The 25,943-nt window shown below is 45.4% G+C and overlaps 2 protein-coding genes across 9 annotated transcripts; one reads left to right on the top strand and one right to left on the bottom strand.

Moving 5' to 3' along the window:
* The first annotated feature begins 6 nt into the window (after positions 1-6).
* MGME1 (mitochondrial genome maintenance exonuclease 1) lies at positions 7-10,087 on the top strand. 7 transcript variants are annotated; one of them, XM_071739925.1, is made up of 6 exons: positions 7-412; positions 1,740-1,924; positions 4,553-5,142; positions 6,287-6,509; positions 8,420-8,552; positions 9,781-10,087. In XM_071739925.1, the coding sequence occupies exons 3-6, from the start codon at positions 4,611-4,613 to the stop codon at positions 9,913-9,915; spliced, it is 1,023 nt and encodes a 340-aa protein (XP_071596026.1). In that variant the 5' UTR covers positions 7-412; positions 1,740-1,924; positions 4,553-4,610; the 3' UTR covers positions 9,916-10,087. The 7 variants fall into 7 exon arrangements, with proteins under 7 accessions (XP_071596026.1, XP_071596021.1, XP_071596023.1 ...); XM_071739920.1 differs by having other exon boundaries at positions 93-371; XM_071739922.1 differs by lacking the exon at positions 1,740-1,924 and adding an exon at positions 1,613-1,700 and having other exon boundaries at positions 93-371.
* A 3,460-nt stretch (positions 10,088-13,547) lies between these two features.
* OVOL2 (ovo like zinc finger 2) lies at positions 13,548-22,433 on the bottom strand. Of its 2 annotated transcripts, XM_071739903.1 has the most exons (4): positions 22,138-22,433; positions 21,249-21,439; positions 18,833-19,022; positions 13,548-15,673 (listed from the first exon to the last, which is right to left on the bottom strand). In XM_071739903.1, exons 1-4 carry the CDS (start codon positions 22,235-22,237, stop codon positions 15,363-15,365), a joined length of 792 nt encoding a protein of 263 aa, XP_071596004.1. In that variant the 5' UTR covers positions 22,238-22,433; the 3' UTR covers positions 13,548-15,362. The 2 variants fall into 2 exon arrangements, with proteins under 2 accessions (XP_071596004.1, XP_071596005.1); XM_071739904.1 differs by lacking the exons at positions 21,249-21,439; positions 22,138-22,433 and adding an exon at positions 19,890-20,021.
* Between the last annotated feature and the right edge of the window lie 3,510 nt (positions 22,434-25,943).

Here is a 25,943-nt window from a genome sequence, read left to right as displayed (position 1 = left end):
CGACCATCTTGGGAGAGGGCAGGGTGTCGCTTGCCCGCATCCATAATGGTAGCGGAACGTTTCTTTTAGCTTTGTTTGGTCAGGGTTTTTTTTCTTTTTTTCCCTCTTTCTTCTTTAAGAACCGGGTTATATCTTTCAGAGAGCTTAAAAAAGCACTCAAAAAAGCGCAAGCGAGAAGGCACGCTCCCTTCAACACCGCTCTTGGGAGCTTCAACACGAGCCTCAGCTCAGAGGGGCAGAACTACAAATCCCAGCAGGCCGCGGGGCTGAGGCGCTTGCGCAGTGCGATCGTTTCGGGAGGAGGGGGCGTCCTGAAGGCACCTGCGCACAAGCGGTCGTGGCTGTGGCGGGAAGCGCAGCACTGGGCTGTGGTGGCCGCGGCCCTGGGTCTCCCTCGCCGGGACTCTTGGTGGTGAGGGGGCTGGGATCAGACCGGCGGTGGCCGTTGGGGTGGGCACCTGCAGCTTGTAACGGGAGGTGAGCTGGGGCTGTCTGGCCGCTGGTGGTGTGGCGGTGAGGCGAAGGGATTCTCCCTCAGCGCCAGCCTCTCCGCCAGGCCTGGGTTAGCTGAGGAAGCACAGCAGCCGCTCTGGGCTCCCGACGCCAACCCCTGTACCCCAACATCACTCCTGGCAAAGATGTGTCCGCCCTCGGCTCAGTGACCTAGTGGGCCTCATGCCTGGGGCTGGGTGGGCATGCCCGCTGAGACCGTGGAGCAGGCCGGAATCCAGCAGGGATTCTTCTCCAGAATGCCGTATCCCTGAGGGAGTGAGAGGGAAGCCCTGCAAGCGTTGTGTGTCCTGCGCTATCTGGGGTCTTCGGGCACCTGGTACCTATGGGGAAAGTTTATTTGGCTGCTGGAAAGCTTTTGCTGGTCACCAAGCCCGCTCACCCACAGATTACCTTGCTGGAAACGCCAGCTTGGTGTTACAGCTCTATTGCCTGCTAATTCCCCTCCCAGTGCTGAAGCTTGTTGTCTCTGATCCAGTGTAGTTCTGTAGGGTTGTGTTTTAAACTGCCTTGCTAAATTTTTTTGTTTATTTATTTATTTGTTCTTTTAATCTCCTTTTTCTCTCCATGCTCTTAACTTCCTGAAAGGGGAAGGTGTATTTTTAAGCTGGATATACTCAGTCATTTATTTTACAGACTGCAAAGAACCAAGGAAGAGAGAGGTTAAGGGCAGGTAACAGGCAAGTGTGCGAAGTCCTAAAGTGGATTTAGTTGTCAAAACTCTGCATTGTTAAGCTGTAACCGGACAAAAGAGAAAGTCGGCTTTCTGACCAAGAACATAGGTTACTGTTGCCTTTCTACATTAAATACTAATATTTCTTCTTGGGTAAGAGCCTGTGATATTAACTTATAATTATACCTTAAATAGTGTATTGAAGGCTGACCCCAGTTGACCTCAAATTAGCAACACAGGGCAACAGATCTGTAACTGTTCAGTAGTGTTTTTTTCTTGTTATCTCTGAAGTAAGCTAGTGCTTTGTTTGCTTGATAGGTGACTGGAGAGAAAAAGCTATACTGATTATTGTCTGGAACCATAGTAGGAGGAAGGTTTTTATGGATGTGAGCATTTTCTTAAAGAACTCTTCTTGTTTCTCTCACTCAGGCCACTCATTCCTATCCTGGAAAAACTTCCTGGGTTGTGTTAGTGCAGTTGTTGGAGCTGCAAAGTCAGTTAGCTCAAGGAACTTCAAGTTAAGTCCTTTTGTTGTTTTTTATTTCTTTTCCCCCAGGTTATTTTATTTCTGTTCAGTTCTCCAGTGTGGCTCATCATGTAATACTTGATGCATTTCTACCAGTCTTCAAACACAAACTGTTTCAGAGAGAAGGGAGGCCCTGAGAGAAACATTAATTAAATTCTGTTACCTATCTATGGGAGTAGATCCAGACACTCCAACTCCATTTATTTCTTGTAAATGTAAGTTATTTGCACATAAGTGCTACTGTGATTTATTGAAAAACACATGATTTTTTAATTCTAGATACAAGCATTCTTTATTTCTCAGCAATCTTAGAACCTCTTTTCTTTTGTAGAGCTACACAGCAGCTGACAAACTCCCTTTCCTCGTGGTTCAGCTCACAGAATGCACAAACATTTCCACAGATATTACTCCAGAATGATATAGGCTGTTAATCTAAAATTTATACTGGATGTTACTGAAACACTCCATCATTATTATTATTATAAATTGGCTCTAGGGTTCATAATATTGCGTATCTTAATACTGCCATGATTCAAAGCACCAGTCTGGTATAAAAGTATGCCCTAAAAATGTTGACACAAAATTCACTTACTGGAAACTGAAGGAGAACTGAAAAATTTAAACATACTTTTGTAAAGGTACCTTTTTATGCTATTAAAAATTTCTAGCAAGCTGTAGAAACTGCTTTTTGATACTGTATAAGAAATGAGAAGTAAATTAACATTTTATTATGTCTCATCTAAATTTGTACAACTTCTTCACATCCAAGAAATGAAGCAGGGTAAAACTTAAGTTATAGAACAGAGTCCAAATTCTTGCTGCTGTGTAGCCATCTGAAACAAGTTGTTCTATCTTTATGCAAAATGCACATGTTTTGCTGGCAATAAAATGGATGAAATTGCCTGGTTTGTCCTTTCATAACTGACCTGACTACACTTTTCTTGTGTGCAGGCAGGAGAGTAGTTTTGACAGGAAACTGAAGGTCAGAGGATAGTCAGAGTGAGAGTCATGTCCATTCTTGCTGGTGAACACTGGAACATGAGAAAACAAGTGTGACTCCACCTGGGCCAGTTCTGCTGGATAGGGAAAGCTGATTTAGATATAGGTAAAATGTAATGATTAAAAAAGGGAAGTGACACATGCAAAATCTATTAAATGATAGGGGTTCCCATGTAAGATAACCTGGTTTCATCTAGTCAGGACTGTAATTATTTTCCTCCACTATTTGCTTATGGACCATGAAGCAGTTTTAAAAGCATTAACTATTTTGATTGATATGCCTTGTAACTAGAGGAAACCCTTACCAAAGACTGAGAGAGACCATATAAAAACATTGTGGCAAATCTGGCTGTAGGGCATCTGGTACTGGTCCAGAAATGCCACTGCTACATGATACAAAGTTCTGATGCAGCTTCTGTTTTCCTGGTTTAGATTTGCTTTTGTGGGATTAATTTCATATCTGCTTACATGATGTCAGGTTACAGGACAGTTATTATTTGTCCAGACCATACAAAGCATTAAAGCGTAAAGCCAATCGAGAAAAAAGCAGTATATCTACCTACTCCTTATTAAATGGCTGCAGCTGGAGTGTTTTGTCCTTCACAGGTGAAGAACAATGTTTAGGCAACCAGGTGTTGGCTTCTTGTTACAAGATGCTTCCATCTCTTCGGCTGCAGGTGATGCTGCCCCGTGTTCACAAACTGTTCGAGTGACAGGATGCCTGCCTGCACCCACAGATTGGTGTCACTGCAGTTCTGCAGGAGCAGAGGATCTGTCCTTACAAAATAACTCCTCCTCCTACATTTTTGTTTTCTATGGAGCCTGTGGCTCTAGCAGTGCACAAGTGCTTACAAGTGCTGTGTAAGACATGTGGGGAAAGAAAAGGGTAATGTTAAGTATTGTCAGGAACAAAACGCAGACCCTAGTGAGCAGTGCGCAATGCCTGTATTCTTGGTTTGCAGTGGATGGAAGGGAACTTTGTTATGGCAAGCATATAACTATGAGCAGGAGAATAGGGCCTCAGTTCTGCAAGTATTTAGTATTGGTTTAAATGTCTCTCTTGGAGAGTTTGTTTTACCCACCTACATAGGCTTTCCTAGGACTTAACACATCGGTTACAATGCAGTTTTGCAAGCTATACTGTGTACAATAATTCTAGTATACTGGTTTTGCTACTAAACTTCCTAAGTGTCTTAGAACACAACTGTATTTGAAACTGAGTTTAGAAAAATTCTATATTTTACTCTGATCTTTATTTGAATCTGCAGATAGTTTCAGTCTGTCAGGTTTCCCTTCGGATTTCTCAGTCTCTGATCTCCCAGATTTGGAATGCGTATAATGTCTCCTAGGTATACAAAAGAAAAACACATTTTTGTTCTCCAAAAGGTACTTTGTTCCCACAGTCCCCTGTGGGACTGAGCTGAGTGAATTTACATGTTTTTAATAGCTCACAAAAATGGAGTTGCTTCCTTCACTTCTACGTAACTTTTTCTTTTTTGTTTCCCCTTTTCTCTTTTAGTTGTTTTGTTGTTGTTGCTGATAATTTTTTTGTGTCTGCTTACCTGACAGCTCCAATACTGTGCTACTTGAAACATCTTTATGCATTGCCATGCTTCTGATTTTGTGGACCAGCACCAGTTCTTTTCAGGATAATTTTGTCTTTTCATTGCTTTTTGGTTCTTTCTCTTCTTGTATTATGTATCTAAAGGAATTTTGGTGGCATATGGTGTATGAAGGCACTTTATGACCACAGCAGTTCTTTGACTAGCAAGGGACAATATTAGGTTGATGTTAGAATTTTATTATTCTGGAAATGTGGAAATGACAAATTTCTTTTTCCACAGGGTAAAAATATGGTAACCTGAAGACTGTTTGTAACAAAAGAAAGAAAACTACTTACAAATGCTTCTTGTCAGGATGAAACTTCTGCAGCTGCTGGCCAGGAAACCTAGGAAAATACTTTTACAACTACCTTTTGGCCAAAAGCAAGTCCCATATTTGTGTCTGGCTACCTCCACTTGTCTTTATAGTAAGAAGAAAAAAGTGAACAGTTATGAACAATTTGACCAAGAAAAATACAAGAACTTGGTCTACTCTGTTACATCTTACAAAACCAGTGCCCAGACACCAGAGACAATACTTGAAGAGGATGATTTGTTGTATGGGTCACCAGCTAAACACAGGCCTCCTGTTAAAGCTGGAACAAAAACTCCCAGGAACTGGGTTCCTTTAATAAACCCCAACAAGAGAATTCCACTTCTCAACAGTGATTCAGACCTCCCTGTGAAAATTTCTTTACAAAAAACAAAAATGCCCAGTGTGACCCGTATTCTTCAGCAGACTCTTTCTCCGCAGCAAACCTTTTATCTAGAAAGATGGAAGCAGAAAATGATACTGGAACTTGGAAAAGATGGTTTTGCGGAGTATACTAAAAGTAAGTCTAATCCCAGTGTGATTGTGAAGTAGAATTGATAATCTGGAGAGCTGGCTGGAGTGTGCTAGCAGAGCTGCAGTACCTGGCCCTGCAAGCCAAGTGGTTTGTAAACCCATTAAATTGAAATTAAATTCTATCTCAGAGGGCAAGAGCATATTCTGAGTGCACCTGTTATGAATTAATCTAAACTCTGATTTTTGTTCTAGGACCACTAAAATGGATTCAGAAATGTGCGGGAAACAAGAATTAGACTATAGAAAGTCTGCCTCCTTTATTTCCCTATTAGCTGGTATCTATTTGCAAACTAATATTCTCCAGTTGATGTTACTGAGCCTGTTTGCAGACACGAAGCTACTTTATAATGGAATAGAAATAAGTGAAATCTTGAGTGTTTAAAATCCTATGTGTCTTGCTGTTTATGTTGAAGTTCTTCAGCAGCTATTTAAATTACCAGTATAGATAGCCTCTTTTATGAAATTGCCATGCATTGAGAGGTTTTCATTTCATAAGACCTTCAATGTGACTTACCCCAAGGTGAAGGTTATCTGGGAGGACTTGGGGGTTAGTAGGTATTGTAGCAAGGTTGATAAATACCCAAGATGTTTTCACGCTAACTATTAGGTTTTTGATAATGGAATGTTCTTTGTTTATGCTTTTTGAGTTACTAAGTGCTTCAGTGACGAAAGTGATATAACAAACCCAACATAGCTATATAAAATTTATCTTTCTTGGTATCGTTTATGAAACAGGCCTGTACTCCTAGAACCATGCCTACCAATTTCAGGGGGAGTTTTGCCCAATTCAGGTGAATCAATGGAGCAGAATCAAATGCAGAGAAGCATCCCAGAATAATATTTTAAATTCACAAATGCCTTTGAATAAATAATAAATGAAAAATTATATTTTGCTTCCAGGTTATTAATGAGATCAAAAAAAGTAAATAATATAAGAGATACTAATTTCACTGCTGACAGTGTATTCTTCTGTCTCATTCTCTTCTCCCCACATCCTCAAGCCTTCAGTACAGAAAGTGGGAGTGCTTTAAGAACTATGTTGTGTAATATCAGTAATACAAGTTCAATACAAGTACATTTGGTTTTATGAGTAGTGTCTAAAGTTTGGGGTTTTTTTTCATTTTTCTTAGATCTTTTCCTCCAAGGAGCACACTTTCATGCAGCCTTGGAATCTATATTCCTGTCTGAAGAGACAGCAAGTAAGGAGCAAAGAGAAGATATTGATATTTCTGGCTACTTATCAAGTGTGCAGCATGTCTTAGAAGATGTCAGCGAAGTGAAAGCCCTGGAAAGTGCTGTTCAGCATGAGACTCTTCAGTATCTGGGCCTGGTAGACTGCGTGGCTAAGTATCGGTGAGGTACTGGTTCTGTAAGAAACCTGATAGTGCCAATGTTGTGTGGTGCCTTGTGGTGCCTGGGAGGCCGTGCTGCTCCAGGCTGGAGCAGGTGTGTTGGTGAAAGCTGGCCAGATAACTTGTATGAAGGGTGAAATGGATAAATTCCCTTAGGTGAATCTGATGTCAGGAGTGCTGTTGTTCCTTGCTGAGAATTCCTTACCAGAGCAAGTTGTTAGTTGAGCAAGAGTTGAGCGATCAGCTGGAGGATGTCCTCAGTAGGCCCAGACCCCTAAAGGCCACTGAGGAAGTCAGGGTAAAGGATGAGTTTGCCTTGGTTGATGCAAGCTGGGTTAAGGATCAGTTAATGAGGCTGAACATCTATAAATCCATGGGTCCTGATGGGATGCACCCACAGGTGCTGAGGGAACTGGAGGATGTTATTGCCAGGCTGCTCTTCATCATCTTTGGTAAGTCACTGGGAACAGAAGTGCCTGAGGACTGGAGGAAAGCAAATGTCACTCCAGTTTTCAAGAAAGAGGACCCTGGTAGCTACAGACCAGTCAGCCTCACCTCCATCCCTGGATAGGTGAGCTTAACTGAAGAAGTATGGCCTGGATGATCGTGAGGTGGATCAGGAGCTGGTTGAAGGATAGAAGGCAGAGAGTTGTAGTCAATGGGATGGAATCTAGTTGGAAGTCTGTTTCTAGTGGAATCCCTTGAACATTAGTACTGGGACCAGAACTATTCAGTATATTTATTGATGACCGGGATGAGGGAATAGAGTTATGAATGTCTCCAGGGAAGGAGACTCCACAACCTCCCTGGGCATGACACAAAACTGGGTGGAGTGACTGACACCCCAGAAGGCTGTGCTGCCATTCAGCAAGATCTAGACAGGCTGAAGGGTTTGGCTGGGAGAAATTTAAAGAAACAACAAGGGCAAATGTAAAGTCTTGCTATCTGGGAAAGAACAACCCCAGGTACCAGTATAGGTTGGGGACTGAGCTGCTTGAGAGCAGCCTAGGGGAAAGGGACCTGGGGGTGCTGCTGGATGGAAGGATGGCCATGAGCCAACAATGTGCCCTGGTGGCCAGGAAGGCCAGTGGCATCCTGGGGTGCATTAGAAAGGCATTAGTAGGTCGAGAGAGGTTCTCCTCCCTCTCTACTCTGCCCTGGTGAGGCTGCATCTGGAATATTGTGTCCAGTTCTGGGCCCCTCAGTTCCAGAAGGACCGGGAACTGCTTGAGAGAGTCCAGTGCAGAGCGACCAAGATGATGAAGGGAGTGGAACATCTCCCTTCTGAGGAAAGGCTGAGGGAGCTGGGTCTCTTCAGTTTGGAGGAGAGGAGAATGAGGGGTGACCTCATTGATGTTTATAAATATGTAAGGGGTGAGTACCAGGAGGACAGAGTAAAGCTTTTCTCAGGGGTGACTAACAATAGGACAAGGGGCAATGGTTATAAACTGGAACATAGGTGGTTCTATATAAATGTCAGGAAGAATTTTTTCACTGTGAGGGTGACAGAGCACTGGAACAGGCTGCCCAGGGAGGTTGTGGAATCTCCTTCCCTGGAGACATTCAAAACCCACCTGGATGCCTTCCTGTGTGACCTGCTATAGGGGACCCTGCTCTGGCAGGGAGGTTGAACTAGATGATCTTTCAAGGTCCCTCCCATCCCTAACTTTCTGTGATTTGTATGATCCTCAGAATTCACCATGAACTGCAACAGATATTAGTAAATGTTGATTTTTGAGATGTAAACTACCAGTGTGAAAGAGACATGTTTAGATGAAAATGAGCAATGTGACATCTGTGTGAAACAAGCTGAGAGTAGTGATACACCTCTCTGCTATCTTATCTTTTATTTTTCTAACTTACGACTATTCTCAAGTTTAGAACATTGTCCTATCTTGTTCTCTTATGCAGAGGCCAGTTGTGTGTGATTGACTGGAAAACTTCAGAGAAACCAAAGCCATTTCTGAAGAATACTTATGACAACCCATTGCAGGTTGCAGCATATATTGGAGCAATAAATCATGATGCCAATTATAATTTCCAGGTCAGTAGGTCTACTGCCTGCCAAGGCAAGCAGCAGCATTCACTTTAATTTTTATCTGCCTTTAGCACCTGCTGCCCGTCATGGAACTGTTGGTTTATAGCAAAGCGGCCCAGTCTTAGGTCAGGTTAAGATGACATAGTGTGAAATAACTTCACCACTCTTGCTAAATTCTGCTGTCAGTACCTGTCAGCAGTATGTTTTCACTGGCTTTAAGGAATGTCCTCAGTGGGACAAGGGATGCTCAGCTTCTTAGGATGAAATAACAGTGACTTGGGATCTGGGTGACCCCCAGATCTTTGTTCTGTGTGGTTTTGCATGTGTGAAGAACAGGAAGGGATGAAAGAGGAAATAAACCCAAGGAGCCTGCAAAGAGAAAAGGCATGGGAGGCCATTGCTTGCATCAGATGTTGCTATATACCTCTAGCAAACAAAGGGACTGATTTATTCAAGAGTTTGGAAACTGAATCGTGTTTCCAGACAGAAAAGTGGTGTGTTGTCAATCACTTAATCAGAAGACAATGGAATAGTATTTTTAATAAAGACTCCTAATGCAATTCTAACCAGGCCTGCGTGGCCTAAAAGATTCTTATTTCAATATAAAGCATTGAATGGGGAAAATATAAAGCAGAAGAGAGCAGAGTAATCCAAAAGTTCTTAAGAGGGCTTTCTAGAATATTGCAGAGATCAGTAAAAGCAAACACTTAACAGGCATGGTCCTTACAGAGTGAAATATAGGCAGTAGTCTAAGAATTCTGCTATTAGCCTCCTGTCCCTCACCATTTTCTCTTCACTCCAGTAGCTGTGTGGAATTTAGAACAGAGCTGTTCATCAAGTATGAAAGATGTCAGAGCACACCAAAGTAACCATTTCCATTCCTATTGATGCTGCATAATGGCATCAGCCTGTTCATATCACCCCAGGCAAAACCACTTCAGCCACTGGGAATTTTAGAGCCATCTGCACAGTTTAAGTAGATCCCTGTCACTGATACTCAGAATTCCGGTCCTCTGCTTTTCACCAAAGTCAGTCAGAGCTTTGAACTCTCAGCATTTGAATGTTAGTCTCCAAGTATTTGATGGTAAATTATTGTTCTTTTTGTTCTCCACTTCCTTTTAAGGTACTTGTATGTTAAGAATGATGTTTTCAAGTGAGGCTTAGTGTTCAGAACTGCTGACTGAAGTTGTGTATTAACACTGAATGTCTGACAGCTTTTTTATTTTAACTGTAGGTGAGCTGTGGGCTGATTGTGATTGCCTACAAGAATGGCTCCCCTGCACATCCACATTTCATGGATCCTGATCTGTGCTCGCAGTACTGGAGTAAGTGGCTTTTGCGCCTTGAAGAATACAAGGATAAAAACTAACACAAACAAGGCTGTGCAGAGGCAAGAGGTCTGAGCACAGAGCCAGAGCAAAAATCCTTGGTTTAAATCTCCTGTTTGAAAGCATTCTTTTTTCAGTCATTTTGGCTAATCTCTTAATATCCAGTTTTCTCCCTCCTGGAAAGAAAAATAAAACAAGAAAGAAAAGTTGTAATGGGCAATGTGTATTTGTTTATATTGCAGGTGACTTAAGTGCACCTGGCAGGGCAAAGCTAACTAAATCAGTTTTTCCCCACACTGTTTATACATTCTAAGGCTGATAGTGAAGTTTCTATTATCAAGTAAAACTGTTGAATCAAATCATCCTTCTTTTGTCATTTTTGAGGGAAAAAACTGTTGCAGAACTGAGTCTTTGAAAATTAATTTGGTGAACTGAAGCAAAACAACATCAGCATTTCCAGAGCTGAGAGAAATGCAAATGATAAGCAAATTGATGTAGTACACTGGGTTTCAGTTAGCTTAGTTCTTGCTCATCTCAAAGGTATCTATTAACAGGCTTACTAGTGGTGGTTTTCATTACAGCAGCAACTGGAAAAACTGCCCTGGGAATTATAACCCAAGTTCTCATAAGCAATTTAAAAGTACCACAGCAGAGTGATCATTTAACAGAAGTGGATTAGCAGAAAAGGAGCAGTATTTTAACTGACACATTTAGATATTTCTAGCAAGTGTTCTGAAAACTAGGAGGTGTCACTACTTCTAGCAGCTCCTCCTGGAGGCTTGTTAATGGACGATGTGGAAGAAGTGTAAGAGCATAAACTGGCTTTATACTCTAGAGTTGTGAGGCTCAGGGTGGGCCAAATCTGCAAGTGTCATGAGCTCTTCAGACTTCACTGTGGATGTGAGTCAGGAGCCTACCCCATGTGGAACCATCTCCAGCATCAAGGTATAGTGTCTGCCAGTGCAAGTAACTTCTTTACAAAAGCAGACTTGTGACTTTGAAGCCGGGCCTTCTGAGGAATGATGAGCTGCTGACTGTTGCTTTGTTGTTTGCATTTATTTTACTTTTTGGGGGTGGGAGGGGAGTGTTCAAATACATTTGTGCCTAAGTGTTCTAAAGCAGAGGTTACTTTAGAAGCTTGTTTCATAAATGCAAGTCTATAGACACAGAATAAGCCTTGATGATGTCAGGGGGTATTGTTTTGTGTGAACACCTGGAAAGCTTTTTTCCTCGTTCTCTTTTTTCTGTGCGAACTGCATGTATGAATTCTCATATCACTGCAGATTACAAATAAAAATATAACCAACCCATAGTCTTCAAGAAAATCAGCCAGAACCATACCTAAAACTAAACAAAACACAATAGGAAGGCTTACTGCTGTAGAAACTTAAACCTCTGTAGTGCTTAAACTTCTGCTCCTCCAGAGTACTGAACTGTGGAAAATTATGCAATGAAAGTCAGTTATAGTGGTACTTGCTTGTTGAAACCCAGTCTGGTGATGGTATGGTAACTCTGTGCTTAATTAGATTTCTATCTGAGCAGACAAATCATGGAGACAGAGAAACTGGGTTCAGAGATGACGAACCATGATGCTGCTGCTTGAGCTCTCAGAAGTTTTACCTGTTTTACAAGCATCTTACCACATCACAGAATTTTAGCTAGTGGGTGGTTCAATGCTACTGAACACAGTCAATTTTCTGTGAAAGATAACTGTGTGGATGCAGAGAGGGTGGGCCTAGAATGCCATGGGCAGAAGCAGGGGTTGATAAAACATGCTGTTGATTTGGACTGGGTAAATCAGAGAGTGTGGAACAGTTAGGCAATATTTGGGTGGGATTGGCTTTATTGGTGCATCATGCAGCCACTAGATGTGTCTGAACCAGATTTTAACCTCATTCTGCCTCCTAGTAAATAAGGACAAGTCTGGATCACGGGCAGTGCAGGCACCTGGTAGCTTCACCTGTGTTCATTTGTTTATCAGAAGCCTTGTGTCTGAGGAAGGCTGCCAACTTCACTGGCAATGTCAGCTTGTAAACCTGTCTTTAATCTTGGATGTGTCTGCACCATCAGAGAGACAGGAGAAGGCTGGCAGCCTTCAAAGGCAGTAGAGGTGGAAGTTACTAATGTCTGGCACTTCTGAAAATCTGGCTGCCTCTGGCATCCCTGTGTGAGCTCTGGAACATTTCTGTGGAGACACAAGCAAGTGCCAGTTTTCTCCTGTAACAGAACTGGCAGATGGTTTTACCAGTGTCACACAAACTCAAACCCACGTGGTGACCAGTTTAAATTAACTCGCCAGACCATTCAGTTGACGTGCCCAAGGCATTTGCTACAGGGTGAATGGCATCCTGGCCTGTATCAGGAACAGTGTGGCCAGCAGGTCCAAGGAAGTGATTCTGCTCCTGTACTCAGCGCTGGTGAGGCCACACCTCGAGTCCTGTGTCCAGTTCTGGGCCCCTCAGTTTAGGAAGGAGATAGAGGTCCTGGAACAGGTCCAAAGGAGGGCAACCAGGCTGGTGAAGGGACTCGAGCACAGAACCTATGAGGAGAGGCTGAGGGAACTGGGGCTGTTCAGCCTGAAGAAGAGGAGGCTCAGGGGAGACCTCATCGCTCTCTACAACTCCCTGAAAGGAGGGTGTAGCCAGGTGGGAGTTGGTCTCTTTTCCCAGACAACTTTCAACAAGACAAGAGGACACAGTCTTAAGTTGTGCCAGGGGAGATTTAGGTTAGATATTAGAAGGAATTTCTTTACGGAGAGGGTGATCAGGCAATGGAATGGACTGCCCGGTGAGGTGGTAGATTCTCCGTCCCTGGAGACATTTAAAAAGAGACTGGATGTGGCACTCAGTGCCATGGTCTGGTAACTGCAGCGGTGGGTCAAGGGTTGGACTTGATGATCTCTGAGGTCCCTTCCAACCCGGCTAATTCTATGATTCTATGAAAACCAGCCAATCAAGGGCAGTTACTCCAGCTACAGCATCTGGCTTGTCAAAGCTTTGTTCTCCATCCAGAGTGGTTTTCCTTCTCTGTACTATTACCTGCTTCTTTTCTCCATTGCTGTGAATGCTTTTTCATGGCATAGGCAGACCACCCTAATGTGTCTGTAGGTCTTTCAGCAGGGACATGCTTTAGCAGAAAATCAAAACCAATATGTGCTACTGGAGGGAAAAAATGCCACGCACTCAGGCAAGCACACACAAAACGTGTCTCCACCTAGACAGGGAGGATTTCAGCTGCACCTCTACTCATAAAGGCTGAGGTTTCAGCAGAGCTAAGGACATAGATCCTTTGCAGGCAGGTGAACACTTGTCGCTTAGCTCAGGTGAACTCTACTGAACAGTTCCACCTAGAAGGTGAACTCAACAAAGGCTCATAACAGGCCTCCCTGGGTGGGTTACAGGGGAGTATCACCAGCACAACTGGCTGAACCACATGTTAACAATTTTCCTAGGCAGTTTTGTCAATGTATTTGCAAGCAGACAAGCTTCACTCAGAGCGAATAACCTTCCATTTATACTGTTCAGCTACAGTGGCGTGATCTCGGAAGTACTGGGGATCTAAACTTTAGCTCTTTTTGCAAACTAAGGATCTTCTAATTTACCTCTCCTTTTTTTTCCCGTGGACTTCTCATTTTTAATATTCTGCAAACTTTCCCATTACATAGGATGACAAGTTTGTTCTCTACATAGTAGCATCACTTTATTATCCTCATTTTCAAGGTCCCAAGCACCAACAGTTGTGCTGCATAAAGTATTAATATAATTAGAAATGCTTCAAAACTCCTGGAAGCTTTTGCCCACAAAAACTGCAAACGGATGCCTATACAAAACTGAGGCAAATCATGAAGTTTTTTATCATTCTTGCAGATGGTCAGAATCTATCATTTTAGTCGTTATGATTACGAAGGTCCTGGATATACCTGTATTTTATGTGGGTTACTCTTCAGCTGTTGTTCCATGTATATAGGATACAGTGTATCCTCCCCAAATGTACAGCTTTATTTTGAATGTGGGGCTTTTTTTCATTTTACAAATGAAACCATTAATTGTTATGCATCTAAATCGATGTAAAACCTGTTTAGTGGCTGTGTCCATTAAATTAAAAGATGGATTAATAACATACTCTTAGACCTTGTGGTTGCAGAGGGAGCTAACACCCTGCCCCATTACTCCTAGTATAGACACCCAAGAGCCCACTAAGGGCTGCAGCAGCTTCTGAAGAGTCTTAAAGTGTCAGGCAGTTTCAGCAACATGAGTTACATGGGAGTCCCCCTCCCCCTTTTTTTAAGTCCCTAAATTCACACTCAGTAGTCCCAATAGGCTACTCTCTTGGTTGTCCTGGGTCAACAGGACTATAGGGGGAGTTCTGTATGCACAGCTACTTCACACCTGTCCATCATCATCATCACTACCTCTTTCTCTTGCAGCAATCAGTCTTACTAAGCCTTCTAATTCAATAGTGGTTACAAATGAAGGACCAGAATCATGCGTGTTTTCATGAGGCAGGGACAGGTTTAGTCTCTCTTAACTGAATTGCACTGCTCTGTTGTATTAGTGAACAAGGCACTTGATCATTAAAAAGAAAAAAAAATCCATTAATGAACATACACGCACACACACACACACCACAAAACCCATAAAAAGTTGCATTTCGTTGTGACAGAAAAATAGATTTCTTCAAGTCGTTAAGTGTTTTGTTTGGGTTATTGATGTATGTTAAAAGAATGTGGTAATAATCCCCAAAGTGAGCATGACAAGTCCAGGAACATCAGAGTTAATTTTACACTTAAATCTAAACATGATAAAATAACTTCACAGTTTAAAGTACCTAAAACATTACTGTAAGCCTGCCCTGGAATAAGGCAATTTGCTAATAGAGAAAGTTTGAGAGGAAAAAATTCTGCATCCTTTAAGAAAAGTTTCAGCTCACCTTGGGTCACTCTTCTATAATTCATTGGTCTGCTGCACAGCATGCAGAGTTAGTGGTATTTGTGCATTTTACCTTATTTACCAATCCATTGTATTCCTGTTTTTAAGACCATTTTAATTCATTTTGCATAGAACAATATTAATAGCTGCTCTTACTGTCACCCAAACCTCTCAAAAGGAATTTGTACAGGAGTTAATGGTTTGTATCTTTACAAACCACACTGAGATTGTTTGCCAGAGGTCACTCAGATGTGTGGTACATCTGAAACAGAAAATAGGTTGACTGAATGTCAGTTCAGTAAAAACTCCATCCAAGATGTGAAAGCTTTTTCCAAGCTTTCCGACTTTTTTTTTGGCTGGATAAAAAATTCTGATCTTTGCATTGAATATGGGAATATTTCTTTCAAGTTGAGGTTCTACCAACATTAAGAGAGTCCCATTAACAAAAACATCCCTTTCATTTCTGGGATTTCTTTCAGAATTATTAAAAAAAAAATAATATATATATGTACAGTCGTAAATGTAAACTTCATTCCTTTAGACTACTGTAATCCACCATGTTACTCATCTTTGTCGTCATCTTTGGAGTTCCTCTGCAGGACAGGGCTCAGTTTGTTTTGCAAAACTGCTGCAAGTTTTTTTGAGGTTTTTTTCAGGAAAGCACTTCCAGGGTGAACATTACTGACGTGCAGGTACAGGTCCTCCTGCGTGGGGCCTGTGTAGCCACAGTCTTCACACACATAAAGTTTATCTCGCCTCTGTTTGTAGGCGTACTGCTGCTGCACACCATGAATCTTCTTAAGGTGGGACTCCAGGGAACAGCGCTGGGTGAAGGCTTTGTTGCAAACCTCACATTTGTAAGGACGAATTCCTGCAGCGTAAGAAGATAGTGATTACTGTCCTGATTTATGTTTCTTACAGCTGACTCAAAAACCAGCTCAGAGCAAGGCTCTGGCATGTCAGCTGTTGAGCAAATACCTAGCAGCAGGGAGCTACTAGCCTGACAAACTATCTGTCTAAATAAAACATCTTGCTTTCAGGCTAACACGTTCTGGAATGGGGGGATATATTCAGGATAAACAAAACAAAACAACCTGGAAATGCATCAGGAAGTGAATACCTTACCCGCTGGTGCTTTGGTTCTAAAGAAGAAGCCATTCTCAACCCTTGCAAAACCAACTGTTAGAGCCTCAACTTCTATGAAGCTCTGTGATTAGGTAAAACTGTGGGTTTCAGCTAACCTTTCATTTTGGCTTTTATAATGAATGAAATCTTGTATCTCAAGTAAGATGGTAATTTTCCTCATTTAGTGAGCAAAGCTTAATGAGCCTCCATTGAACAGCAGCCTGATGTGAACAAACAGCAATGACAGTACTGCAAATGAGCGAGAGCGTTTTCATAGAATATAGATTTGATTATTGAGAATACAAGTTCACCTTCCAGAAGAGAAGTGTAGATGAAATAAATAGATATGTTTTTCTCTGGGTGAGGGAGAAGGGGCAGACTTGTGATCTGAATGTCTGAGCACTTTTGTTTAGTACAGACAATCAACATTATAAAAATACTGAGATGTAAAGAGTATCCACTTTACCACCAATCAACACCAATTTAACAACAGTGACCCCCTAGTACTTTAATGACAGAAGTCTTTAATGAACCTGTTTGCTTATGAGTAGCTCAGTAAGTTTAAAAGCCAAGACCAGCCTTGAAACTGATGCAAGGAGTTACCTAAACCCCTGTCTTTTCCCAAAGAAAGGTGAAGCACAATTGTGTGGAAGATGAGACCTATGATAAGGAACAGACAGGCAAAAAAGGGGGAAAGCACACATGTTCATACAGTTTTTTAAGTTTGTGATTGTGTTGGGTTAAGTTCATCTCTCAGTGATTGATCTTTCTATCATAAATACAAATTGATTAGAAGTTCCAATAAGCAGCACCTTGGCTGCATGTTTGCAAGTCCTGTAAATGGAGAGTATCCCAGTGCACTGGCTTGAACTATCAAGACTGAAGTTTTCTACCACCTGCTGCTGTGAGACTCCTTCAGCTACATTAAACTGCAGGTGGAGAGAAACTCCAAATCTTCATTAGAATTCACACACAAAAATCTCTCTTTTGCAAACAGTATTTTTGGGAGCTGTTTCATGCTCATCTGAAGGCAGTTTAGCCTTCACCATCCTTGGTTCCTGATGCCTGCAGTGCTCCACAGGCACAAAAGGGGGGTCATGCCAGGATGGCACAGCCCATGAGGGCTGTGGCAACCCCTTCATTATCTAGGGGTAATTTTAAATTTTTATTTTACTGTGTATATTGATTGATTTTTAAGTCTGCTTATGCCACGAAGCTAAACAAGGACATTTGACTTTCACATTGCCTGACACTGTCCTACTGTTGCACAGTTTCATTACAACCACTGCAGGGCAATTTCCACTGCGACACCAAAATTCTTTAAGAGCCCATGTAGGTGAGCATCTCTACCTGCAAAATAAAACCCACACTACCACTTTCAGCCCACTTCTCTTCTTTTTAGCATTCAAATACAGCTCAGCTTTCCTGAACAGCAATCTACTTCAAAATAGAAAAGGCCACCACCAAGATGCTGTATTTGGGCCTGGAAAAGATGGCAAAATGCTGCCAGAACCCCTGCTACAGCCAGCCTCCCTGCCCTTCATAAAAAGGCACCAAGAAAATAAGGTTTTTGTGTTTATACTGGAGAGGAGGAATCGTGACACCAGTTCTCTTCTAGTAAATTTGAGGACAATATAACCATAAGATTCACATTTTCAGGAAAGTCAGTTTTCACTTCCGTCCAGTACAAAGACCCTTTCTCCCACCAGAGCTTCTTAAAACTGTCTCTGTTTCTGCATAGCAAGTTCTACCTGCCATGGCATATATATATATTTAAATTCTACTGGATACCCTTGGATTTAGTTTCTGAATCTCAGAGAGTGAGGGGGCAGGTTAAAAAAATCACTTTTTCAGGAGCTCTGCCTCCATACTTCTGCCATAGTCCAGCAGCAGCTCCCTGCTCTTACAGCCAGCATTCCTTTCTACATGAAAGCTTTGCAAAGAAACCAAACTAGCCCAAAACACCGTCTTTGGCCAATGCTTTTCCATCAAAACGGGTGGCATTGTTTTCATGGTGATTTTTCCTTTTTCCAGTACCACCATGTGCATAAATCACAGCATCCTCAGTTATGCCTGAACATCTGGTGTAGTAGGGAAGAGGGAACTAGCCCATCTTAAAGGAAACTTTTTTTATCCCCTCTCAATCCAGAGCAGGAGCTGCTGCTGGGAGACTGCTTCTGATTTACAACCCCCGCTGTGACTTCACAGCGAGTGAGCAGGGAGATGGTTTAGGCTGGTGGTCCAACTGATCTGGAGGGATGGATGAACAGAGGGCAACAGCTGCCACAGGGGATTATTGGGGGAGCTGGTAGCCTGATGCAGGGACATGCAGGGCGTGTAGGGTTAGCAGACATCAGATGTGTTGTCTGTTTTCCCTAAAGAAGCAATAGGAACCACACTCTGATTTCTCCAGGGGGTGCCAAAAGCAAATGCCCATAATCCCACCCTGCAAGACAGCCAGCGGGAATCGTTCGCAGAAAACCCAAGGAAAGTGCTGCTCGTCGCCTCTAGAGGGCAAAGTACTTTCAGCTATCGCCCGCCCCGGCTCACCACTACAAGCTGGACTCGCAATAATGTGCAGTGAGTTATTCCGGGTGGGTTATCCCAGTCTCACTGACCAAGGCACAGCACCACAGATCGGGAGGGCAGCTCATGCACCCACACTGTTTCACAAGGATTTCATTATTTCTCCTCAGATTTCCTTAGTCCCTGGGCTGTTACCTGTCCACACATCATTCCCTTTCCTCCACCACTTCCTTGCTATTATTTTGCAAATGTTTACGTGGGTCTTGTATTACTGTCTTGCTGGGTTAATTTCACCCCCCATTCCCTGTCCCATTTCACTCCTTCTCATACTTCCCGCTACCCAGAGCTGTCCACAAGTCCCAGGGGAATGTGTTCTCACCTGTATGGGTCCGGACATGTCTTTTCAGATCAAAGGTGTCGTTGAAGCCTTTTCCACAGAAGGTGCACAAGTGCCTCTTCACTTGGCTGTGACACTTGATGTGACGGTTGAGCATCCGCTGCAGGCGAAAGCCCTTGCCACACAGCTCACAGCTATGCACCATAGCATCATTACAGGTGCCAGTGGTGAACTAAGAAATGGAAGAGGACAGGATGAGTAGGCATCCAGATGACAAAGACAGAAAAAAAAAATTAAAATTAATTGGCTCGCTTGGAAGAGAAGATCACCTTTAAGATCACCAAGTCCAGCCTACCACTGCCAAGAAGCACTGCTGAAGTACAAAAAGTCTTGATGATGTATTCAAAATGAAAAGTGAAAGTATTTGGGAGATTCTTGCTGGGTGAAACCCTCATACTTCCCTTGCCACCAAGCGGGTGACTTCATGTGCACAGTTTGGGACTGGTGTAACACTGGCTAGCTCTGCTTCAGGGGTTAAAACAAAACTTGTGCACTGGATACCTTCCAGAGGCAGGGACCCTCATCCAGATACATCCATAAGCACATGTGCTTAAGCTATGAGCACCTCTCCTTGGGGCCGAATGTGTTTGCTCCTGCACTCAAGCAATATCCTGGGTGGAGACAGGAGGCCCTCCCTGGCATAAGAAAGCTGCTATGCATGCAGTGCCTTCATTAATCACGCTTCCAGCTGCTATGGATCCCTCAAAAAACAGTCAGCAGTGAAAAACAAAAAGGCAGGTTTGGTGAGATAAACCAAAGGCACATTGCACTGACTCAGCAGAGGCTGAAACAATGGCACAAATCTCCTCCCGTTGGTCTCCCTGGCTCATTAATTAATAGCAGGGTGTCATTAGGGGTTAATCTCCTCATTCCCGGTCCCAACACCAAAAATACTACACCAACACCATGACCTAACTTGACTAAGAGAGACACTGATGATTCAGCTCTTGGGAAGAGGGTTCCTCAGAGGGAAGGTTTAATGTCTGGAAGATGCAAACACTTTGCTATTAATTAGTTGCTGGGGAGCAGACATGCTCACCGCTGGCTGCCTGGGACAAGGGAAAGCCAGTGTAGCAGGAGGCAACCACATGCACACGTCCATTGGCTCTCGTGGTGCTTTGGGGTAGTTTCTGTGGCATGCTGAGAAAACCCAACTCTGCCAAAATGAGGTTTCACTGTGACTGTTTTTAATAGCCAGAGTTAAATTTTACAAAGTAGGTTAAATCCAAATAGCAGCACGGCAAGCTCTTTGTAAAGAGGAGTATGTTTTTGGGGTTCTTTTGAAGAGATAGTTATTTTTCCCTGCCTCCTCCTTCACTTACTACTGAAGCAATGCTACCCAAAATTGTAAAGAAAGATTAAGAAAAGAAAACAAAACTAGGCAGCCATGAAACCACGAGGTGTGAAACTGGAAGGGAAATTGGCTGAGAAATATCTGTTGGGCAACAGGTAGGACTCCACCTCATATAAGCAGGATGAAAACCTAGCCTTAATCATGAGATGAATAACAGGGTGGCCGAAAGGCCATCATCCCAGCAGAGACTGGGAATTCTTACAGCTCCATCTGGCAAAGCAACAGTCAGGGTTTAATGAGGTGTTAACTAGCCACCGGTAAACACATCTCTTTCTTAGCACTGGGGTGGCCTGGCTCCACCTCTACTGAGGGGAACTCCAGACGTTCAGAGATGGACTTTGGTCCTCTCACCCCATCTGCATGGTCTTGGGTTGTCGTGAGTGATTTGCCTTCTCAGTCTTGGGAAGGAAATCACAGCTCTGCTCTGCTGGCTCTGCCCAGGGGACATCCAGTCAGTAAGAACTCCTGCCCATGCAACAGAGAGACTCTTCAGCAAAGTTAACGGACAGATAATTGCTTCATTTAACCCATGACTGCGGGTCCACCTCAAGGTGGCAACGGTCTTTCACAGCTTCCAAGAGGTGTAGGGGGAAAATTCACCACAGTCTGACTTAGCAAAGGTTTGACAACAACCTTCAAGGCGGCCTTTTAAGGCGGCCCCGCGTTGAGGAACGAGATCCACCCACGCACCGTGGGGCATGACTCCTAGCTGCCAGGGCTGGTCCTTCCTGGCTAGGTTCAGAGCTCCTGCGGGCCCCGAGCCAAGCAGGCCAGGGGCAGCACGTCCCAGGAAGGGATAAGGGAAGGCAAAGGGCATTGGAAGATTATGGTACATCGCTTACAAGGCTTGCCCTGCCGCCACCATGCTACAGCCAGCTCCTCCCGCCGGCCTCCATCTCACTGTGTGGAGCGGCTGCTGTCACCGCTAGCAGAGAGAGCCCAGGGGACTGCTGTCACCTGGCGTCCCCAGCCTGTAGTCAGGCCCAGCCCTTGAAGAGGCGTCACCCCATCACGGGGGAAGAGACGGCAGGGTGCAAGGGTTACCTTGATTTTTGACCTGATCACGGGGCGCTTGACGGCCAGGTCCAGCAGCATCCCCCCGGCCGTGGTCAAGTCGCCGGGGGCGGGCTGGGGGGTCGGGGGATCACTGGGCTCCACGTCCCTGGTCTCACTGCTCCCGTTGCTTTCCAGGCTGCAGCTGTCCTCGTAGCCCAGCAGCATGCAGCCGATCCCGCCTGCAGCCGAGGGGAAGAGGATGCGATTAAGAGGGGGACCGCGGAGCCGCGGGCAGGGGAGGGGAGGCGGAGACGGAGACGGGCGGGGGGCAGCGGGCGGGAGCCGCCGGGCCCCCGTGTTTAACCTGCGGGCGGGCCGCGGGCGGTGGGGGAGGATCCCCGGCTCACGCTGCAATCGGAAACTCAAACACGAACGGTCCCAAAGTTCAAACAAGCCAGCTCCGCCACCTTCCCGTTATACCCCAGGCAAGGGCAGGAGGAGGAGGAGGAGGAGGAGGGGAGGGGGAGGCCAGGAGGACATCGTCGTCCCCCCACCGCCCAGGTTCTTTCTTCTCCTTCCTCCCACACCCGCCGCTTTTCTCATGCAAACGAGGTTTCCCACCTTCCCGGACACACACAACCCGTCCATGCCCCAGGGTGGGAGATGGTGCCAGGCGTGGAGGCGGCATTGCCCGGAGGAGCCGACACCCGGCATCCCGGCGGCTGGGCAGGGAGGGTCCCTTCGAGTCGCCCGCCATACCCTAACCCGTTCAGCACAGCCCTCCCCGACCCGCAGCCCGTCCCCTCGGGGCTCTCCTGGCCCGGCAAAGCCCCCTCCTCAACCCGCACGGACTGGGACGATGGTTGGGGTTCATCGGGAACCCTCCTCCCTCCCAGCGGCGAGCGGTGCCGGGGGAGGGACCCCGTCGGCGCCTTACCTGGGATGTAGGTGTCGGCTCTCTCCTCGTCGGGCAGCCCATCCCAGCTGCGCACCGCCGGCTGCGGGCTCCGGCGCTTCACCAGGAAGGCTCTGGGCATGGCGAGGGCAGGGGGCACGGCGGAGCTCTGCTTGGTTGGGCTGGGCACGGCGAGGAGCGGAGCGGAGCAGCGGCTTCACCCCGCTGCCCGCCCGCAGCCCGGCGGGTCCGCGGGGAGCGGGACCGCACGCACCGGTCAGAGCCGCCGAGTCGCGGGGAGGGGAAGGGGAGGGGAACAGGGGTGGGGGGGGGAGGCAAGTTTCATAAGGTGGAATAGAAAAATGCACCAGGAAACTTGGGAAGGAGCATGCGTGCTGCAAACATAACGGTGTCAACAAGTCTGCTTACCTGTCCGACCGGTTGGAGCAGCTGAGCTTTGTTCCAGCCCTTCCTAAGGCATGAATGTTTGCAAAAGAATTTAACGTCTGAAAATTAAAAAAAAAAAAAAATATAGAGGAGGGGAAGGAGGGGAGCCCTGTTTTTGCTACCTACCGACCGCCCCACCGGCTGGTACCCCGGCGGGGCTAGACCCGCTGTCCGACCGCCGCCGCAGCGGGATGCCCGGGGTGGCCGGAGCTGCTCCCCGCCCGCGGGTGCGGGACCCGCTGCTCAGGGGGGCCTGCGCTGAGGGCTCCCCCGGGGCGGCCAGTTGAGGGGAGGGGTCCCCAGGGAGCCTAGGAAGAGGCTGAGCTGTCCTCGGGGCAGTAGGAAGCAAAGAAAGTTATTATTTTTCTTAATGACAAGCTTTTCTTCTGTTAAAAAGAAAAAAAAATTCAAAAAAATTATTCTGTTCAAGTCATTGATTTAAAATGAAAAACGTGTCACGGCCTCAACCTTTTCTTTCCCCCTCCTCCCCTTTTTTATTTTTTTTAATTTATTTGCCTCTTGTTCTCTCCCCCCCTTCCCGAAGTGGAAATGAAACAAAAGACAAGAGGACCGGGTGGGGGGAAGGAAGCAAAAGAAACAGAAGAAAACCCACAAAACTGCACTGAAAAGTCTCCGAGGACAGAAAAGCTCACACGTGGCTTGTGCTCAGGTCTCTACCAGCATTCGGGGGTGCCTTCTACTGACTCATGCCTACTGTTAAATCTGCTTTTTTTTATTATACACAGTGGAAATGCATTCCTTGGGGCCTTCCTCCCCAAGCACAGACTCACAGCAGAGCTGGCACTGGTTTTCAGTGGCTGCTCCACTGAGCTCTTGGTGGGGCTGAGCACCAAGGGCTGTTTGCCCACATGAACAGGCCTTTCAAAGCCCTCTTCTCTAGGGTAGCTGCTTTCCTCCCAGGTAAAACACAGGCCAGGGGAATCTTTGAGAGTTTCACTGTTCATTTCAACTTAACTTCAGGGGGCAGATCCAGAGCTTCTGGGAACAATACACCTTCACATGTGGCAGACAAACGAATGAGATCTTCTTAAAGCACATTCCTGCTAACTCTCTGGAGCAAGGACCACTGTGGGGTCACTGAGGATGAGGGACATACTGTTGTGAGCTCTTGTCAAGGTCGGAGCCCTGTGGGTGAGGGAGTGGCTGGAGCCCCAGGGAGAGTGTTAGGATGGAGGATCCCCAGCCTCAAGCCCTACATCAGATGCCACACCATCAGAGAGACCCCCCCAGGCTGCGCATCCCAAAGCAATAGGTGTTTCCATCCAGGAAATACCATATAGGAGCTGCAGGAGCTCTATCTGCCATACCCTGTTTTGGTAGTGTCTACTTGACCTAAGCATGGGTGCAGACCTCTTCATCCCACAGGCTGAAGCAGCAGAGGAGTTATCCCAAAACACAGCATTTGCTCCTCTAGGAAGTCTTTTAAGGCCTGACTGCTGGCCCACAGCACAGACCCTGGAAAGGACAGCGAGGGCTGGGGGCACTTGGGGCACCTACAGGCTCCCCCACTCCTGCACTGAGTTTAGAGTCTCCTTGTGGGAGAAGAAACCTCAGTGTGCCTTCAGGCAATACCTCAGCAATACCACACATGAAACCATCTCTTTCTTTCTTTCTCTTTAAGGCTATGTAATTTCTCTGTTATGTCTGAGATTTTGCTCAGGGTCAAAATACAGCTATTTGGGTTTTAATTGATTTTTTTGCAATGCTTTCAACTTGAGGTTTCTTTTATTTTAACCAGTCCTTGTCTTTAAAGCCAAAAGAAGTAGCAAATTACATTAATCTCAACACTCCTGAAACAAGACCTTGCTCTGAATACTCTAATGTCTTGTCTTCTCCAAATCCTGCTTTGAAGTTCCCATTTAGAGAAGCTCTGGAGCATGCACTTCGCTTCAGCTGGATGCTCCAAATCAGCCATGCACTTACAAGCATGGCTGAATCACAAACTAAGTTATGGTTCTTATTATTATCATCTCTGGAGCTCTGATACAAGTGGTCAGAGCTGTGTTGTACCCAGCACTGTCAGATGCACAGTGTGGAGAGAAGGTCCTGCAACCTCCAGCAGGGGAAGGGGAGCTGGATGGGGAAGGCACCATCAACATGAAGTAGAGCATCTCATCGCTGGTGGGCTGCCTTCCCCTTCAGCTAGTAGGGTGGAAATACAGAACATTGACCAAGCCTTGACATTTCTTGGCCACAGGCCAGAGGAAACCATGGTGCCTTTCCTAAAATGACCGTATCTTGGTATTTTTTGACTCAGTGGAGCATGCTCACAGCGTGGCCCCACCAACACCATTGCAATGGACCACGTGTGGCATCATGAAGTAGCATCCTTGAGGCCACACCAGGCAGCCCATGGGACACATCACTGGGCAGCCAGCTTCCTTCTCCATACACTCACTGGAGCAACGTTGCACATACAGCCTGAGAATTGTAATTACTCAGTAAATAACAACATTAACGAGATAATGGCACACAAACCTTGTTTAATTTTCAGCATTACTTGGGTGTGGGAGAAAATTCAGTACATTAAATTAACATTTTGGGTGTAAATCAAATTAAATGTACAAAATGCCCTGTAGGGTCAAAGCACAATGGGACCCACCCTTACAGCTCTGACTACTAAAGTGTGTCTCATTTGACTTGAACCATTTGGGAGTGAGGAGGGAGAGATTGGATCAAACAGTCTCTCAGACATGTGTCATTGTCACAATTGCAGTCCCCCTCTGTCCCAGGTAAAGGGCAGACTGGTGGCCACCTGTAAGGGCCACAGAGGACTCGACTCGTCCCTCCTGGAGGACTCCCTCTCACCACCAGCCTGGCCCTAGTTGGTGTAGCACCTACAAGGGAGTGGGGCAAGTGTGCTCAGGGACAAGGACCTGGGTGTAGGCAGAGAGGTAGGGAGCTGAGCTTGTGAAGAGCAGAAAGATGTTTGGTGAAGGAGATAAGTAGAGGCACATGTCCACTGCTCAGGGGTTGATGGCTCAGTTTTATCAATAAACAGGGAACATTTCATCTGCCCAGTGACCTCATTGAATTGTGTCCTTAATTCTTAGTGCCTGGACTATTTTTCAGCTTGATCAACTACAAAAGCAGCCACATGCCCACATAACAGAGGAACATGACCTGGGCAGGGACGAGGATGGATTGTAGAGCTGGGCAGAGCACTGCTGAAACATGGCAATGTTTTCCAGGTGGTTCTTGAGCACAGTCCAGAAAAGGGACCTTCACAGTGGGAAGCCCTCATCCTCTCTGCACAGCAGTGGAGGAACACAGGTGGTATTCCTGCAGGGCCTGTAAAGGGATGCTCTGCTCACAAGGCTGAGAGTGCAGTCACCCAGTTGCCTTCCTTTCCCACTGATTTCTCATTATTTTAAGCTGAG

The sequence above is a fragment of the Heliangelus exortis genome, chromosome 3 (genome assembly GCF_036169615.1).
Source record: "Heliangelus exortis chromosome 3, bHelExo1.hap1, whole genome shotgun sequence".
NCBI classification, from domain to species: domain Eukaryota; kingdom Metazoa; phylum Chordata; class Aves; order Apodiformes; family Trochilidae; genus Heliangelus; species Heliangelus exortis.
Note: the sequence above shows the minus strand (reverse complement) of the source record. Positions and strands in the feature narration are given on the sequence as shown.

What these genes read in the sequence shown, in the direction of transcription:
- MGME1 (XM_071739925.1), top strand. Translation starts at nt 4,611, where the DNA reads ATGCTTCTTGTCAGGATGAAACTTCTGCAGCTGCTGGCCAGGAAACCT. An exon ending in TTTTGCGGAGTATACTAAAA is followed by an intron (nt 5,143 to 6,286) that starts GTAAGTCTAATC and finishes CATTTTTCTTAG; the next exon opens with ATCTTTTCCTCCAAGGAGCA. An exon ending in GACTGCGTGGCTAAGTATCG is followed by an intron (nt 6,510 to 8,419) that starts GTGAGGTACTGG and finishes TCTCTTATGCAG; the next exon opens with AGGCCAGTTGTGTGTGATTG.
- OVOL2 (XM_071739903.1), bottom strand. Translation starts at nt 22,237, where the DNA reads ATGCCCAGAGCCTTCCTGGTGAAGCGCCGGAGCCCGCAGCCGGCGGTG. An exon ending in TGATCAGGTCAAAAATCAAG is followed by an intron (nt 19,023 to 21,248) that starts GTAACCCTTGCA and finishes TCCATTTCTTAG; the next exon opens with TTCACCACTGGCACCTGTAA. An exon ending in ACATGTCCGGACCCATACAG is followed by an intron (nt 15,674 to 18,832) that starts GTGAGAACACAT and finishes CTTACGCTGCAG; the next exon opens with GAATTCGTCCTTACAAATGT.